The following is a 15,722-nucleotide window of genomic DNA, read 5'->3' as shown; positions in this document are numbered from 1 at the left end:
CAAATCTGATAAAGTTCTCGCAGGTATATGTGCGAACTGCGAAAACGTACATCCGTATGCACGATAATGACGTACCCCTCGAGTAGGGAATTATTTTGAAGTTAACGACATGGGCACCGCATCATTTCAATGTTGAGTCGTTGAACATAGGACGGATTGTTTCATCAATTAGGGTGAAACGACATTCCTTTGGTAGATGTCTGATGCTTCAGATAAACTGCTGGCTAGAGGTTCATCTGAGTACAGCATGAATTTCCACCAAAATCGAAAGACCCGTGGCGCAAATTTGTCGAAGACCGAGGCTCGCAAGGCTCCGGCTACTTCCCTGTGACCTCGTGTCCGCCTAGGGGATTCAGTCACATTTAAGAACCCTGATATATTGATATTAAAAGGTTGTTGGGAACTGGGATCAGTTGAGACCCACTGATATATGTATTGAGACCTTCTGTTGGGAAACTGAATTATTCAGCAGCCCTCCCAGGGATTCCCACTTTCCAAAAACAACCCGGTGTCAGGCCAGATCACGCTGTCGTCTGCTAACGTTTTGTCATGCTGACGTGTGTGGAAGGTAGAAATATGGTCAGCGATATTCGTCATTAGTTATTTTATATGTTTATTTTCAGAAGACAAGCGGCGAAAGAAAGGTGCTGTGAATTACATAAAAGAATAGACACATATTAAAACTGTCCATAGTAATAACTAGGCTCACGAAATTTTTCGTCTCTTCAAATGGATAACAGAGTTAAATATTTTACGGACAATTGTTGGAAGGATTTTTTCCAACATGTCAACAATGCTGTTGTTTATATCGATAAATCAGCACTGGAATGCTTACATTGGTACACAGGTGACAACACAATTAAGCGATTGCAATATGCTGGAGTAGTCGCTGTTCGTGAGTTATTGATGCACAACTTCGGAGTAAGATTTTTGTTAGTTTAATTCTAATATTCTTAAGGTAGTAATAACAAAAGTATTTTCACATAAATTCAGTATCTTATGCTTTGATTTGACTTCTTAATTAAATGTCTCTCACTTTCTTATTATTTTATACAAGTCATTCTGTTTTTTACATTTTTTCAGGACGCTGAAGTCAAGAAGGCCACTAAAGCAGTTTTTGTATACACCTCTGCAAATCCCGATTTCTATCAGCATACGTTAGAAACAATTATCAATATGAACAGATTTCAAGAATGTACTATTATATGTGCTGCACATAGCAGTGTCTTGAAATATGGTTCTAATTCTAAGTCAGATTATATTGACAGTTACGATTGCCTCAAACATGACGTAATCAGATGGATGAGCTCAAGATTGGGAGAGAAAATGGATCAGGTAAAGTTATTCATTTATCCAATTGCATACACGGAATTCAGAACTAAATAAATTTCCTGATGAGACTAACAATCTTCGCACCAGACAAGATTTGACGAATTTCTTACTCTTTGTATTTCTCTCTAAATCCTCAACTTTGAATTTATTTCCAGGCACCTGTTGCCACCATTATGTTCCGCCCAATCTTCATAGCATCGATTAACGAAAATCTATTTGTGACTCCTCCATTTTGGAAACTCATGCCACCATTTAGTACTGAAGATCGTTGTGAAGAATTCAAAGAAAACGTCGATCACTTTGTTAGCTCCTTGCACAGCATGTTTACCAATTTCAATCTCAGAGAAGATATTTATTACTTTGGTCAATTGAGTGAGAATGTTGCAGAGAAGCTGGAGAAGTTACCGGCTGCTGTTGACAGACGAAAGGTACATTTCAAATGGAGACTGCGATAATACCTATTAATAACAACACAGTGAACCGTTGATGACCCAAATGTCAGTTATCAGAATTGTCGATTATTCAAAAAATGATTTGGTTTATCCAAATGTCAAGTTATCCGTACGACTATATGTTACATACATTTGATTTTCACTGGTAGTCTTTACCAATTGGTAAAAACAAAATTTGGTATTGAACTTTACATTTTATTGTAAACGAACTTACGTTGTAAAGTAGAAAAAAATCGTCCAACTTGTCCCAATCAATAGAAAAAGTGTAGTACTGACATGTTGGTCGGTTTTAAATAAATACACTTTATTGCTTTAGGCAAATCAGTACTTTTTCCCAATGTAACATCGCAGTTCAGTTATCCGAATAGGTACCAGATCCCCATTAGAATTAATAACCAGCGTTCGACTATTTTGTTTTTCAGATTGAAAGCTATGGTACTGAAACTTTGAGAAATGTTAATGCAATTTATTTTCCCAGCGTCTCACAGGTAAAACTGCCGGAGTATCCCTTATTCTGGTTGATAGGACTTTGGATCTATGTGTAGCTTCAAGTCACAATACTGAGTCCTTGTTAGGCAAAATATTAAGTACTCTGCCACGTTTGCCTGATCATCAGAATGACATTGCAGTGGATATGACAGTCTTGGGTCCAAATGGAGATGGTGTGTGAGTATCAAAAGCTGATTGTCACAAATATTAGACATACATCAAATTAAACTTGCATTAATTCATTATTTGTCAACTTGCCTTTTCATCTTGTGTGAAGTGCCAAACGAGGCCTGTAACCATTCTAAACTAGAGATTCAAACAGTTGATCGAAGGCTTGACAACGGTCTATCACACTCATTGTCAATTATGAAATAAGTACTTCTTCTCTTTATCCACAGTGAAAATTATCCGAGGTACTCTGCACCAGGGTGCTTAGCCAGCAATGATTCTAATATGATTAATCAATTAATGAAAAATAAACAGAAAGATGTTTTAATAACTCTGCACAAATTACTGTCAGATATATTACTTTCTAAGGAAAGTCCAAAGACAAGAATTGCCACTAGAATAACAGCTCATAGCTTAGAAAAACTTGTACACAAGTTGAGAAATGTTGATGACTTGAGCCTCATATTAGACTCAAGTAAAAAGCTTCAGGTAATACAAAATTACGAAGTTAATTAAATACTATTCACGCATTTTACATATAGAACAATTTTCTCTTATTTTTTAGCAAGTATTAGCCGTGATTCAAGCATTGAAATCAAATAAGACATCTCAAATCGAGTTGATAATAAGTCTAGAAAAACTAATACTACAAAATCTAGCAGTCAGTAGAGACTCTTCGAGTATTCTAGCTCAAGTAAGGATTGCATAATTTCATTATCTCATTATACTACAACGTTGATTTGACAAAACTTATGAGTTTTGACTGTACTTTTGATGTAATTGTAATAGTAAAATGTTTTCGTGTTCAAACAGTTAAGTAACATTATAAAGACTCGTGCTACAAGAGGTTTATCGATTGAAAATCTATTGGGATTATTAGTGTACATATATGCTCTTGCTGGAACAGAAATACGTTTTATTGAACAGCAAGAGAAACAGTTGGAGGAAGCTTTGGCTGAAGCAATATATGAAGATGGTAAGCACGACGATGAACTCATTACAACTTCAGATAGTCCAATAACGAATCTGTCATCAGAATTGTTCGGTGAGTATTCAATAAGTTGTTACCGTTTGGAGATCATAGTTTTGCAATCCAAGCATTAGCTTTAAAAGTGCCGCCGAATATTAATAATAAATGAAATATATTTCAAATCCTTTGAACTAGGGGAGCGAGTACTAACGGAAGAAATGTCTACACAAATTGCCAACGATATTATGGCAAAGCTTCACAGAATAGCAGAGATGCGAAAATCTTTGCAGAAGTACAAGTGAGTATTTGTTTTAATATAGAGACGTAGTGCACTTTTTTTGGTGAATATACTCTCAATCTAACCTTGGCTTAAATTTTTCTTTCATTAGTGAAAGGACTTGTTACAATGCCAAATAAAAATAAACAGTAGGTGAATTAAAGAAAAAGATTTATTCTGGAATATGTACCATGTTTGAAGGTCATTGATGCTCAAGCCCAGTCCACAAGAGATGGCTCAATGCATTGGGATATTGCAACAACTGGTAATGGATTTACTTGATCCTGAGAGGCCTGAAGTACCAGATCTTCAATGTAAAACGTTCTCTCGTATTACCGCTGGATTTAAGTAAGTAAAGAAAATTTCTAAACCTGATTACATAATTACATTTTACACGTTATATAGATTATAATTGGCAATTTATTAATTTTCAATTTCAGTTTACTTTTAAAGGGTCGAACAAAACAACATCCTCTCGATAACGATTACATAATAATATATGTATTGGGAGGCATCGTTGCAGAAGAAATAAAAATTGTTCAGGATATGATCGTCTCCAAAAAACCTAGTTCTCAAATTATAATAGCTGGATCCAGATTGTTGAATCCATGTGATGTGACCAATCATATACTTTTGAAAAAATCGGGAAGTAAATAACGGATGATTGCTTCATTGCTGTATTGCAGTACAATGCTTTCTTTATTTTATTTTAACTATATGTATATACAGATGTGATTCTTTTTGATTTGTAAGTATGTTAAAAAATTATTTTTGGAGCAGGCATACTATACATCGTTTCTACCCTTTACTGTAACATGTTCTCCATTCTATACCGTTGTTACTTACAATATAACTGAGATTCCTCTTATCAATTGCGGATTCAACCACAGCTGAAAATTTATTAACATCATGCTGTTTATGAAGTTGTATTTTATAATGAACTTTTTCTTCATTCGGTAGAGAGGCACGAACCACAGCCTCTTTCCTCTCTGATTCCACATCACTGGGTCTGGTGTAAAGGAGAATGATTTTGTGACCAAAGGTATGCTTTTGCATTGTTTTCAAACAGCTTTTCACGTATCCGTCCATAGACCAACATTCTCCGTGCTTCCTGTCTTGCCAATAGTAAGAAGATATACTATCAATGGCAACAATTGCTATTTTATCATCGTTTGACAGTATACCTTGGAGTGATTGCAAGCCCACCAAGAATTGACTACTTTCATAACAATTTATAATAGTTAAGTATCTAAGAGACTCTTCAATGATACTCTTGATGACTTTATCATCAAAGATATCGGCACCTAATTTCCTCACGTTGTTGTTATTACGTATAAAGCAGGCCATTAGATCAACCAGAGTGGGTATGTGAAAATGATGATCTGTATTCACAAGCACAACTCCTGCCTCTTGTCCATTCAGTTTAATGCCTTTGTACCTGCGCGGCAGGAGACACTTTGCAATTAGTTGAGTTACCAAAAGTGTCTTTCCACTAGACAAATTTCCAGATACTTCAATCACCTCGTTTGGCCTTGGACCCTCAGAGAATAAAACTTTTTCCAGTTCATGAAGGATGGGTCTTTTCATGAGCCGAGCCAAGAGCTGAGCCCCAGTCTCGACATGTATCGACTGTTCCATGGTCAATATTATTTATCCTATGAGTAAATTACATTGTCAAGTTTGTGTACAAAAAAAAGGAAAAATTAACAAGCACTTTTGCAAGAAGATAAAAAAGATGAAGCAAGTGTCATAATGACTTTGTGTCAATTACTTCATTGGTATAATGATTCAAATCTCAGTAATTCTGTTTAATTTGAAAGGAATCTATGAAAATGTGCTTTGTGGTATATTTAGAAATGAAATTATATTTCTCAAAAGTGTATGGCCATACGTGAGTCAGCTGAAAAAATACTTGATAGATAATTTGTAAATATAATTAGGGAATCTCGTAAGCGTGTCGTAACCTCTCAAGGTTTAGAGAAAATGTATATTGGAACACGATTAATTTTAATTTCTATCAGCAATAAATATTTTTTTTCGTGCACATGTATCATATGCGAGTGTACGCAGCTTTCTATTGATTACTCAACAATTAATAAACGTTCAAAATTAAGAAACCTTGAAATTCCGCTGACAGCATAATTCATGTGATTACACAATCATGCCATATTTTTTTCGTCTGCCGAACAACATATTGTGCTAATCGTAATGTGACATGACTTAAGTTGGGCTGTTACGCATGTATACCGATACCACTTATACCTTTGTTTTTATTGATATTTTTGTGATATTTATATATTATTACGTCTACAGTGCATATACTTGGCAGTTATTCATCCATTTGGATTTCCCGCGACTGCCATATCAAACTAAATAGTTCGATTTAAAGTACGGTGTATACATGCATAGATCATGATAAGTGTGTAACGACTGTGATCACGGCATATATTGTAGTTTTGCAGAACGGCCATTTCCAGAAAAAAATCCTAACCTAAAATAGAAAATGGTCGTGAATCAGTTGGGGGTGTTGCTGTGAAAGGAGGACGGCAATAATAACGCGGTTCTTACTGACGGCAGTGGCAGACAGGTGTGCTACATAGCTTGCTTAGATATATTTTCGATTTAGTGCTGTGCGATCGAAATATTTAGTGGAGTAGGTGAAATTTCTCACTCTAAGTTATTTTCTTTCCTTCCACTCAAGCTGCAGGCATCTATTTCAATATCATCCGTAATTCACAACTTCATAGAACTCTGTTATTCTCCAACAAATGGTGCTGAATTCGATCAGAATTTTTTCACTCGCAAAACACAAAAAAAAACAATTATGTGTCAGAGTACTGAACTGTCACATTTGACATTTCCTTTGTCAACGTCTAAGGTTGTTTATGCCCGATGTGAAATATATCAACTATTTGAATCCTCTAGACTTGGATGAACAGGACAACTTGGTCATTGGAAGATTTTTTCTAATTCTACATTTATCAGTAAAATGTTGTTTGACCTTGAGCCATGTAACGATTGCAGTTTTCTTTCAACCCTACAACTGTTACCAATGCTGTAGATCATTTCCAATCACATTTCGTTTATTACTGCAAAGATTGTACATTGCATGTTTTATCTTCACATATAGCTCGCCTTTTGTTACAGTTATTCTTCAGATACACGCCTCTCGATAATAATATCAGCGTTAAGAGTACAAATGTATTGATCTGAGTTATTTAGCTATTCTCAATACTTGGCAGTCTACTTGAATTGTTAAAATACATAGAATTACTTCATTTTCTTTGTCACATTAAGATTATACATTCTGGCCTCAAAATCAACAATTCTCTTACAATCTAAACATATGTTGCTGAATAAAAAAACAATTTTCCTGCTATTTCATTACTCCTGCAATTACAGTCATGCGATTTAATGCAGAAGAATATCTGGTTAGTTTCATATGTTGCTAAATATTTGCACGCAGGAGTAAATTGTCTGTCTTACATTTGTTTGACAGATCACAAGCATGGAATTAGACAAATGACCAATTATCATGTATGCATGTCTATTGCAAGTCTTTTTGCTTAATTACAGATTTCCCACTATGTCTTCAGTAAATAGCGTTGACTCCCTTGGAACTTTGCAGTGGGATATGATCGAATTAGCTGGGCACCTTAGGCAAGAACGTTTGTTCGTCAGTGCGGAGCAACAAACTTTGCAGAACTTGAATCAGAAAGTAAATATATCTATAACCACACTAGAATGAAATTTTTGAAAATCTGTCTGATAATTGTTACTTTTATTAAAAATCATTAAAGCTTGAATTCATATTTACTTATGAGAAATTATCTACTTCCAGGTCTTATATGTTTCCTCAGACTTGGCTCAACAGGCCTGGGTCACAGCTCAACAGAGAGTTAATTTGAATCGTTTGATAGTCTCGAGGCCGAACTGTACGCCTGCGTCGTGCTGTCAGCGAGCTAATACCCTTGAAAACTCACAGTTCGTTGATGCTTATAAGCATTTGCGTCATCAAGCATGTTCGGCTTACGGGGAATTTTTGCAGGCCTTAAGAAAATCTCCAAAACTTTTAGCATCATGTCTGGTAGAAGGGGACAGATTAATCCCAGAGTCTATGCAGAGCGTCATTCAGTCGCTATCTGCAGGATTATTTGGTAGCTGCTTATTGCCAGAAGACAAAATACTGGTTCTGCAGTTGCTGAGGCAATTGATGTTCCTGCAGATAGTTCCATCTGACAATCCCAGAAGATTACTCAGACATGGCACCTGTGCATTTTCACGATTCTACTCAGTTTTCCACGAAAGTTTATTTTCAGCAAAATTATTCCTCACAGCAGCTTTGCACAGTCCAATTATGCAGCTATTGATGGAAGATGAAATGTTCTTGGATATTGATCCAGAAAAAGCCCCAATCAGATTTACACCCGCTGAGCGTCTGAAAAAATTTGGAAAGGAGGGGACTCTTGAGTATCAATCTAAATTGCAGCGCTACAGACTTTGGACAATCAATTCGCTCGAACGCATTACCAACAGATTTATAATAAGCATTAGAGAAAACATGCATTGCTTTCCTACCAGCGTTTGCTGGCTGGTAAGACAAATGGCAGGGCTTCTAGCTAAAAGTGGAAATGTTGACCCTAAGGAAGTACATGCAATGTGCACTGACCTTGTATTCACTTACTTTATTTGTCCAGCAATTGTAAATCCGGAACCATACGGAATCACAGATGCACCAATAAGTTACGTTGCTCGATTCAACCTGATGCAGGTTGGTCAGATATTACAAATGATGTCCCTCGTCAAATATCAGAATGTCGACAGTAAGGTGATAGATTTATATCGGAAATTTGAAAAAGATTCTGTATCATCGTTGCTCGATGGTATGCTGGAAAGTGCGACGGATGAGCTAGAAGATGAACCAGCCATGGTTGATGGCTCGAAACTACAAGGACTTGCCAGATCTGCTGCTTTATTCACGGAAAGTGAACTGAATGCTTTAATTACATTCCTACAAACCGTAGCCAGAGACCACGGGGACAATGATATTGTTCTTGCAAGTAGTATTGATAGAAAACAGTTGAATGAATTATTATCGCAACTACCATGTGGTGCTCCAAGTGCTCAAAAGAATGCAAACCATATTTCACCTGAAACACCCAGCAAACGAGGCGGGCTTCTTGGAAAAGGTACATTAACTGTACCATACAAACTTGCACATAACAGGGAAAATTAATACTTTTAAAATAATCATATTTGGACGTAAGGGCACATTTTAATATCAGAATGTTGGTATGATTTCTTATTAGTTGGGAAAGGACGTGCAACTCGTGTGACTTCATCATCTGCACTAAATACAGCAACAGATGGCGGTGAAGATGCAAACAGTGCCTCTGGTACTGAAGATGATTTGCTAGACAAGACTCCACAAAATGTTCTAGTCATACCTTTTGTCTCGAATTTAGGAGAAACTGTTGGTTTACTCAGTGAGCAAAAGGTAAATAATTATTTCTTGGGTAATCAAAGATCAGTTGGAAATTGGTTGGACTAGATCAAATGTATGTACTTATCATCTTTATTTGACTAAATGATACATTTTTTGATTTCATTTATCAGGTTCTTTGTATGGAAATGCAAGATAACATTGAAGGTGGGACTGTGAGATTAAATCTCTCAGAAAATTTACCGAATGGACACAATCGTAATGATAATGGTAACATGGAGCGTATTGAAACACAGGAGAAGCGGACTAGATTTTCGATATCTCATGATGAAGGTATTAACTAATGGACATCAATTACTGAATTGTATTTTAGCGCTATCACTCACTATCATTTTATCTATGGTGTGAAAAAATTTCAAGTACCAAGATCATCATTCACTGTCATGATCAATTACACCCCTGCATTAATATGATTAGTATTGTTTGAAGGATCAATTGGCAATACATCTGATAATCTGGAAGCGGTATCTGAGGCTGCCTCTAACCACAGTGTTGCTTCATCACTTGAACTGGAAACTGAGGATCAAAATGACAACCTTTCGGATATGGTTTCGGCTAATGTCTCTGGACGTGGTACACCAAACATTTCTGGTAATATTCAAAAACTGCAATCAACTGTAAAATCCTATGCGAATGTTTCATTTAATCTAGTATACAACCTCGTGATAAGTACCTGTACTTTGTGTAAATTTTCATAGCAACCTATTTGTCAAATTATTATGCTTTAACCAGGTCGTGATACACCTTCGTCACAAATCACGGAAGGTGATGACGGACGAGCTGTTGGGGAAGTGAGGCAGCTAGATCTACCTCCACCCACTATACCAACAAAGCAGAGCCGTTCAGAAATTGACGATAAGTTTTGCAAATTTGAGATCAAGAAGCTCATTGAAGGTATTTTCAAATCGACCTTTAACATACTTTCATACTTGCATGTCATTCAACAAATTCTAACAAACAACTTCTCATCTCATCACTCATATCTCATGTCCATCCCATACAAAGGATACTTTTTAGGGGATGAAACTATTTCTTTGGTATCTGATACATGGTCCACTGATGTACTGGCATCTGACAGTGAAATAGTTGAACAAGTTGAACGATTTCCATTTCCTCCACCTCCTGAATCTGTGCAACCAGTTCTACCTGTAGAACCCAGCCAGACTATGCTTGATGTTAGTGAAACTGCATCTGAAGCTTGGAGTACCGATGTTCTGGCTAGTGACTCGGAGAGGATGACTGAAGTTGACACAGATGACACTGCAAGTGTTGCGAGGTAACGGTTTTTCAATTGTGATACATGTAGGAAACAATTTTGTACTTGACAATACTAATTGATGATCTGAAACTGTTCAATTATGTCACTTTTAGGTCAGACGACACAGCAAGATCAGAGATTGAAGTGGAGAGTCGTGGTGATGCTGAAATTGACGTAGAAACGCCGCCACCGTTAAATCCACGTAAGAAACTCAAATAGCCTAAGAATTTTACTTCATTTTTTTCTCTTTAAGTCTGGAAATTCTGGTATTCATGTTGTTTTAGACATTTTAGGTGGTGTTGGTAGTCCAGGTGCTCTGTTTAGGCCAATTCGTGAAGAGCCAATTGCTCAGCCCAGCCTACCTGTACCCCCATCTCCAACTGCTTCTCTTACACCTTCCTTGTGGAATGTAACTGGACGAGGGGGAGCTAAATCTGATTATCGACGACGGACGTTAGAGTATATAGATAATAATGCAAACAATATCAATGACGGAGATGACAAGTCAGGCGGGGATGATAGACTCGTGCATTTGATGGATAAATTGCATATCGATAATGGAAAAACTAATAGCGAATGTTCAGCTACAAGTAGTAATCACATAAGTGCAGCTGCCGTAGCACCGGCATTATTATTGGCCAATCATATATCAGCACCATCCCTCCCAAACCAGAAGCTCACAAATGGAGATGTCAAAGCTGAAGTATGTAAATATTGAATTATATTTCCACAGATTGTCTTCTGTAGTTAATTTTCAAGTCGAACAATTAATTTTCTTCCTTTTTTAGAACGACTCTTCCATATTACATTTTTCACTGTGAAACTGGTTATATTTAAGTATGTGCGCTAAGTATTGAAAATAATTCTTGTTCTTGCACACTAGGAATTGGATACTGGAATGGCCACTGGTGGAGACGTTGTAGTCAGACTGAGCACTGCGAGTTTGACGTCAAGTAGCAGCTCTGGTTCTGAGTCAAGGACAAAGAATACTACCGCAACATCAGATTCACCCTTACCAGCACCAATGGTTAATGGTGGGACTGATGCAATTGACGGTATCAATTCAACTACTTCAAAGCCCAGCGTATCTACAGGTGCCATACCAAAAAGTATCAGTTTTGACATGACTGCTGAACGAGGGGATAAAGAATTACTTGATGATGAGCAAAAAAATAAGAGGGGCTTTTTCGGGAAATTGAAATTATCCCTGAGAAATCGTAGAGGAAAATCTTTGAGGGGTGCTGATGACCTCAGTAGATGCTATGATCGAGAAGCTGGTGGTGATGGGGTCGACATCGGTAGAATCAGAATACGCAGGATAATGTCCGAAGAAACTAATTTGAGCAGCAGTATTAACAATGGTGAGCTGTAGGCGTTTTCTAAACTTTTGTTAAGTTGCAATGGGGTTATTCATTTTTCTGTGTAATTCATGACATTTATTGGTATTGAACAATGGTAATGAGCTTTGGAAGCAATTTCATTGCACTGCATCTGATGTATGAATATCACTCAAAAATTTATCTCACATTTCAGATACATCCGATGATATTTTAGCAAAGTACAGACGAAAACCAAGTGCAACTAGTGATACAGCATCTATAGAGAGTAGTCATTCAAGAACAAAAGAAGCGGAAGACGAAAGATTAGCAATAGACCTCAACAATGTAGAATTATCTTTTGCATTTTCGGATGCTAAACGCAAGTTACGCATGGTACTGAGCACAGCAGATTTGCAACATATTCCTTGGAGTACTGCATCTGCTGTATGTTGTATATTTATTATATAGCTGATTTAAAGTAAATATTTTACTCAGATATAACATCTTATTGAGTATTTTATAATTTCATTGCACAGAGAAATGCTTGGATGCAGAAAGAAAATGAGTTGGTTGCTTTTCTCCAACTACAGCTTGCCGAAGCAATCAATTTGCAAGATAGAGCATTAATTGCACATCTTCATGAAACTTTACGCTGTGTTAGGCTTTTTAATGATGACGGTTGTAGAAAACTGTTCAAATCTCTAAGGGACGATTACCAAAAACGGTCTCCATATATTGCATATTTGATCAGATGTCGTCAGGGATTGTTGTCTACACTGGCACATCTGGACAGGTCAGTATTTTATTACCACCTTAACTTAGATACATATAAAAGAGTTGATTTTGATTTTATATCAGAGATGCCAGTTCTAGATTTGACTATTTTAATTTCCTATTTTTCAGATTGGGTGAGAGAGTGAAGTGCGACCGTGATGCAGTAAGTAGCCATTTGGTATCTGTTTGCGTCAGAGTATTTTTAGAGAAGAGAGAAACATCTCTTTTACGTTTTTGCGACGAATTCAAAAAACTCACTTTAGCTGATGAGAAACAAGATATGGTGGATAACTTCTTAGGATCTATACATACGGAAATGGACAGAGATCCTATCTGGCAAGGTGAGAAATTAATTCTTTCAAAAATGAATGAAACACTTTGACTAATAAATATGTAGGCTAAGCAGTGGTGATTTTTCGAAACTCTTTTATAATTCATTATCATGCTCATTAATTACTAGTAATATTAGTTAGGTATTTCAATAGCAGTTATTAGATTTCAGAAATCGAAGTCACTAATGAATCATATTAGTGAATATATTTTTTTTTTTTTACGTTATAGTTGCTAGTGAAGGTCAACTAGATCTAGCCAGAATGGTATTGGAACGAACTGTAATGGCTCGAGTCTATCACAATGCTCTATATCCAAATGGGGAAGGTGATATACATCGAGACCAATTACTTCGGGATCACATAAAAAAATTGGCCAAAGTTGTAACACCAAATCACAAAGATCTTCGTATTCCGCGAATCTATCATTACGAATGTCCGTGGCCATGGGCACAAGCAGAGTTGGCTGCTATTTCAGCGTACAAAACTCCAAGGGATAAATTGCAATGCGTGTTTAGATGTGCGACAACTATCATGAATTTACTGTCAATGGCATCTGAGAGAGGCATTCCCGCAGCAGATGATCTAATTCCTGTACTTGTCTTCGTCATCATCAAGGTAAATATTCAGATCTCAAGAAATTTTGAGCCCACAAAATGTAATACTTTTACTTTCAAATTTTTTACACATTTTTCATACATTTTAGACAAATCCACCATCGTTACTCTCAACGATTCAGTATGTGGATAGTTTTTATGCAAACAGATTTGAGGGTGAAGAGCAGTATTGGTGGACTCAGTTCTGTTCTGCGATTGAATTTATTAAGACCATGGACTAATTCGTTAGTTCGTAGGCGTAATAGTATTCAGTTTGCCTAAACAGTAAAAGCTGATAGTGATATAGGAACACAATAATCAATGTCCAATGTCCCTAAAATAAATATATAAATGGAATACCATTCGTTGCACGTTTATGCACTATGCAGCTACATTGATTGTTGACCACACGTATACGACTTGTTATCTTTGTTAAAAATTTAACAAAACTTGGAAATTCAATAATTCTTTATGAAAAAAACTGTTAAGTTGCAATATCTTGCGATAATTGTGTTCGAAATTTTGAATTCTCCTAAATATTTACACTTGGTATGAATTCTGTTTGGATTATAATCCTCCATTTAATTCAATTCAGTCTTACGTTTAGTTTTGAATCATTCGTAGAAAATGATAAATATACATAAGAAAAGTTATATCTATATAGTTTCCCTAATCAATCATCCCGAATATGTCCTAATAGTAGTTCTTGGAACAGAGGCTTGTTGAACTTCAACAAACTTTACAAAAATTAAACTAATGCTGAAACATGCTTGTTTTTTAGAGTTATTAATATCATGATCTAAAACTTAATTTTATTTCTGATAAGTTTGTAGGTTCTATTCTGGTGTGATATAATAACAGAATTACTGAATTTTAAGATAATTTGGAAGTAAGGTTGGAAAACAAGGTTCGTCAATGCAAAAATATAAGATACAGCATGGATGTCGTCTTGAAATATAAGTGAGAAAATACTCTTAGTACGTACGGTGCATGCAAGATAACAAGGTCTCAGAATATTTTGCAATACATATTTTTTTAGTGGAGGAATAATATAGTGTTAATATCTTCTCTTCAAATATTATGTTGCACAATAAAAAAGTAAATAAATAACAAAATGTACCGCACCTTAATTATTTGCTCAAAATGTTGCCTGACACGATGGTATAGAACAGTATGAGGAGTTTTAGGCTCATTTTGGCTGTGTTTTCCTGAATAGAATTATGGTATCTTATTTTCAGTTAAAAACCTATCAGTATTTATTTCATATAAAATTTGGTATGCATTTTCTGGCATAGTTGGTATCTAAGTTGTTCTGGAGTCAACCAGTACTTCTCATAACTTCAATGTAGTGTCATTGATTAGAATTCCTTGTGGGATTATTGCCAAAGACCTTTTGATAAATTGATTTTGAATCCATATTTGTCCTCTGCATGTAAGTTATGTAGAAGACTAACTTAATATTGGTTGATCAAGTGTGAACCATGTTCAAACCTATGCTGTAGTTTTGGCGTAATACAATAAATGATAATTGTATGAATTTAGGTAATGGTTTACACAGCAACTAATATTTTCATTTTACTTTTATCAAAGCAATGAATTGGAAATATTTTTTAAAGTTGGCAAAAATTTAATTGCAATATATATATATATATACATGCTAATTCAAAAATTAACACAGAGAGTAACTGTAGTTACGAACGGTGAATCAACTTATGTATTATTACATTCCTTGACATTGTTCTTGCTGGTCAAATGAATTCATGGATATCCGGAAGTATTCAACACATACATTGTTTTTTATCCTTAAGTGTTTTTAATTCTGCGGAGAGTACATAGCTTAATCCATTTTTCTCATCAACGGTGGGGGTGTCCAACATGATTCATACCAAATTTGTCATACGGTACAAAGTTTTTAGGCCACATTTCGTTAGACATATTCAAAAAAATTCACTAAGTATAATTGATACTTACACTCCATACATTCCCCTTAAATGATATTGAGAGTACCTCTACTACTATATTTCGTTACTCAAAGATTGGGGATTGTAGGTAATATTGTGATCTGATTCATAGTTTCTTTTAACAGAATAGATGAATGAGAATTCAAATATCTTTAATGATAATAACAACAGATAGATTGTAAGGATTAAAGATTCCATTAATTCCGCATGCCCGGTAGTAAAAAATGCTTCTTACCTGACTGCTTAAAATCCAATTTTCAGTACTACATTCTTAATGGCTTCTTAAACAGTACA

The 15,722-nt window shown here is 35.8% G+C and overlaps 3 protein-coding genes across 12 annotated transcripts; 2 read left to right on the top strand and 1 right to left on the bottom strand.

The window, feature by feature from the left end:
- Positions 1–441: 441 nt before the first annotated feature.
- LOC124407793 (sec1 family domain-containing protein 2-like) lies at positions 442–4,545 on the top strand. 2 transcript variants are annotated; one of them, XM_046884319.1, is made up of 11 exons: positions 442–565; positions 625–921; positions 1,084–1,335; positions 1,488–1,760; positions 2,263–2,450; positions 2,672–2,930; positions 3,007–3,135; positions 3,255–3,486; positions 3,607–3,709; positions 3,890–4,036; positions 4,129–4,545. In XM_046884319.1, exons 2-11 carry the CDS (start codon positions 730–732, stop codon positions 4,343–4,345), a joined length of 1,992 nt encoding a protein of 663 aa, XP_046740275.1. In that variant the 5' UTR covers positions 442–565; positions 625–729; the 3' UTR covers positions 4,346–4,545. The 2 variants fall into 2 exon arrangements, with proteins under 2 accessions (XP_046740275.1, XP_046740277.1); XM_046884321.1 differs by having other exon boundaries at positions 442–568; positions 624–921.
- LOC124407794 (DNA repair protein XRCC2) lies at positions 4,431–7,019 on the bottom strand. Of its 4 annotated transcripts, XM_046884324.1 has the most exons (3): positions 6,257–7,019; positions 5,210–5,343; positions 4,431–5,143 (listed from the first exon to the last, which is right to left on the bottom strand). In XM_046884324.1, the coding sequence occupies exons 2-3, from the start codon at positions 5,324–5,326 to the stop codon at positions 4,487–4,489; spliced, it is 774 nt and encodes a 257-aa protein (XP_046740280.1). In that variant the 5' UTR covers positions 5,327–5,343; positions 6,257–7,019; the 3' UTR covers positions 4,431–4,486. The 4 variants fall into 4 exon arrangements, with proteins under 4 accessions (XP_046740280.1, XP_046740278.1, XP_046740279.1 ...); XM_046884322.1 differs by having other exon boundaries at positions 4,431–5,343; positions 6,257–7,014; XM_046884323.1 differs by lacking the exon at positions 6,257–7,019 and adding an exon at positions 5,807–5,904 and having other exon boundaries at positions 4,431–5,343.
- Positions 6,008–14,597, top strand: LOC124407792 (GTPase-activating protein and VPS9 domain-containing protein 1). Of its 6 annotated transcripts, none has more exons than XM_046884317.1 (16): positions 6,008–6,275; positions 7,259–7,406; positions 7,530–8,877; positions 8,998–9,185; positions 9,305–9,464; positions 9,621–9,782; positions 9,924–10,085; positions 10,197–10,467; positions 10,563–10,651; positions 10,734–11,152; positions 11,333–11,810; positions 11,983–12,212; positions 12,305–12,561; positions 12,672–12,883; positions 13,104–13,489; positions 13,578–14,597. In XM_046884317.1, the coding sequence occupies exons 2-16, from the start codon at positions 7,275–7,277 to the stop codon at positions 13,707–13,709; spliced, it is 4,626 nt and encodes a 1,541-aa protein (XP_046740273.1). In that variant the 5' UTR covers positions 6,008–6,275; positions 7,259–7,274; the 3' UTR covers positions 13,710–14,597. The 6 variants fall into 6 exon arrangements, with proteins under 6 accessions (XP_046740273.1, XP_046740270.1, XP_046740274.1 ...); XM_046884314.1 differs by having other exon boundaries at positions 6,009–6,275; positions 7,265–7,406; positions 9,609–9,782; XM_046884318.1 differs by having other exon boundaries at positions 6,009–6,275; positions 10,209–10,467.
- The last annotated feature ends 1,125 nt before the right edge of the window (positions 14,598–15,722 follow it).

This window comes from Diprion similis, chromosome 6 (assembly GCF_021155765.1).
Source record: "Diprion similis isolate iyDipSimi1 chromosome 6, iyDipSimi1.1, whole genome shotgun sequence".
Taxonomy (NCBI): domain Eukaryota; kingdom Metazoa; phylum Arthropoda; class Insecta; order Hymenoptera; family Diprionidae; genus Diprion; species Diprion similis.
The sequence above is the reverse complement of the archived record's forward strand: the minus strand, read 5'-3'. Positions and strand labels throughout refer to the sequence as shown.

Bases quoted from the DNA above. Each gene is read 5' to 3' on its own strand.
- LOC124407793 (XM_046884319.1), top strand. From the start codon at position 730: ATGGATAACAGAGTTAAATATTTTACGGACAATTGTTGGAAGGATTTT. The intron at 3,710-3,889 runs GTGAGTATTTGT...CCATGTTTGAAG, and splicing joins AAATCTTTGCAGAAGTACAA to GTCATTGATGCTCAAGCCCA. The intron at 4,037-4,128 runs GTAAGTAAAGAA...TTTCAATTTCAG, and splicing joins CGTATTACCGCTGGATTTAA to TTTACTTTTAAAGGGTCGAA.
- LOC124407794 (XM_046884322.1), bottom strand. From the start codon at position 5,326: ATGGAACAGTCGATACATGTCGAGACTGGGGCTCAGCTCTTGGCTCGG.
- LOC124407792 (XM_046884314.1), top strand. From the start codon at position 7,275: ATGTCTTCAGTAAATAGCGTTGACTCCCTTGGAACTTTGCAGTGGGAT. The intron at 11,153-11,332 runs GTATGTAAATAT...CTTGCACACTAG, and splicing joins ATGGAGATGTCAAAGCTGAA to GAATTGGATACTGGAATGGC. The intron at 12,884-13,103 runs GTGAGAAATTAA...TTTACGTTATAG, and splicing joins CAGAGATCCTATCTGGCAAG to TTGCTAGTGAAGGTCAACTA.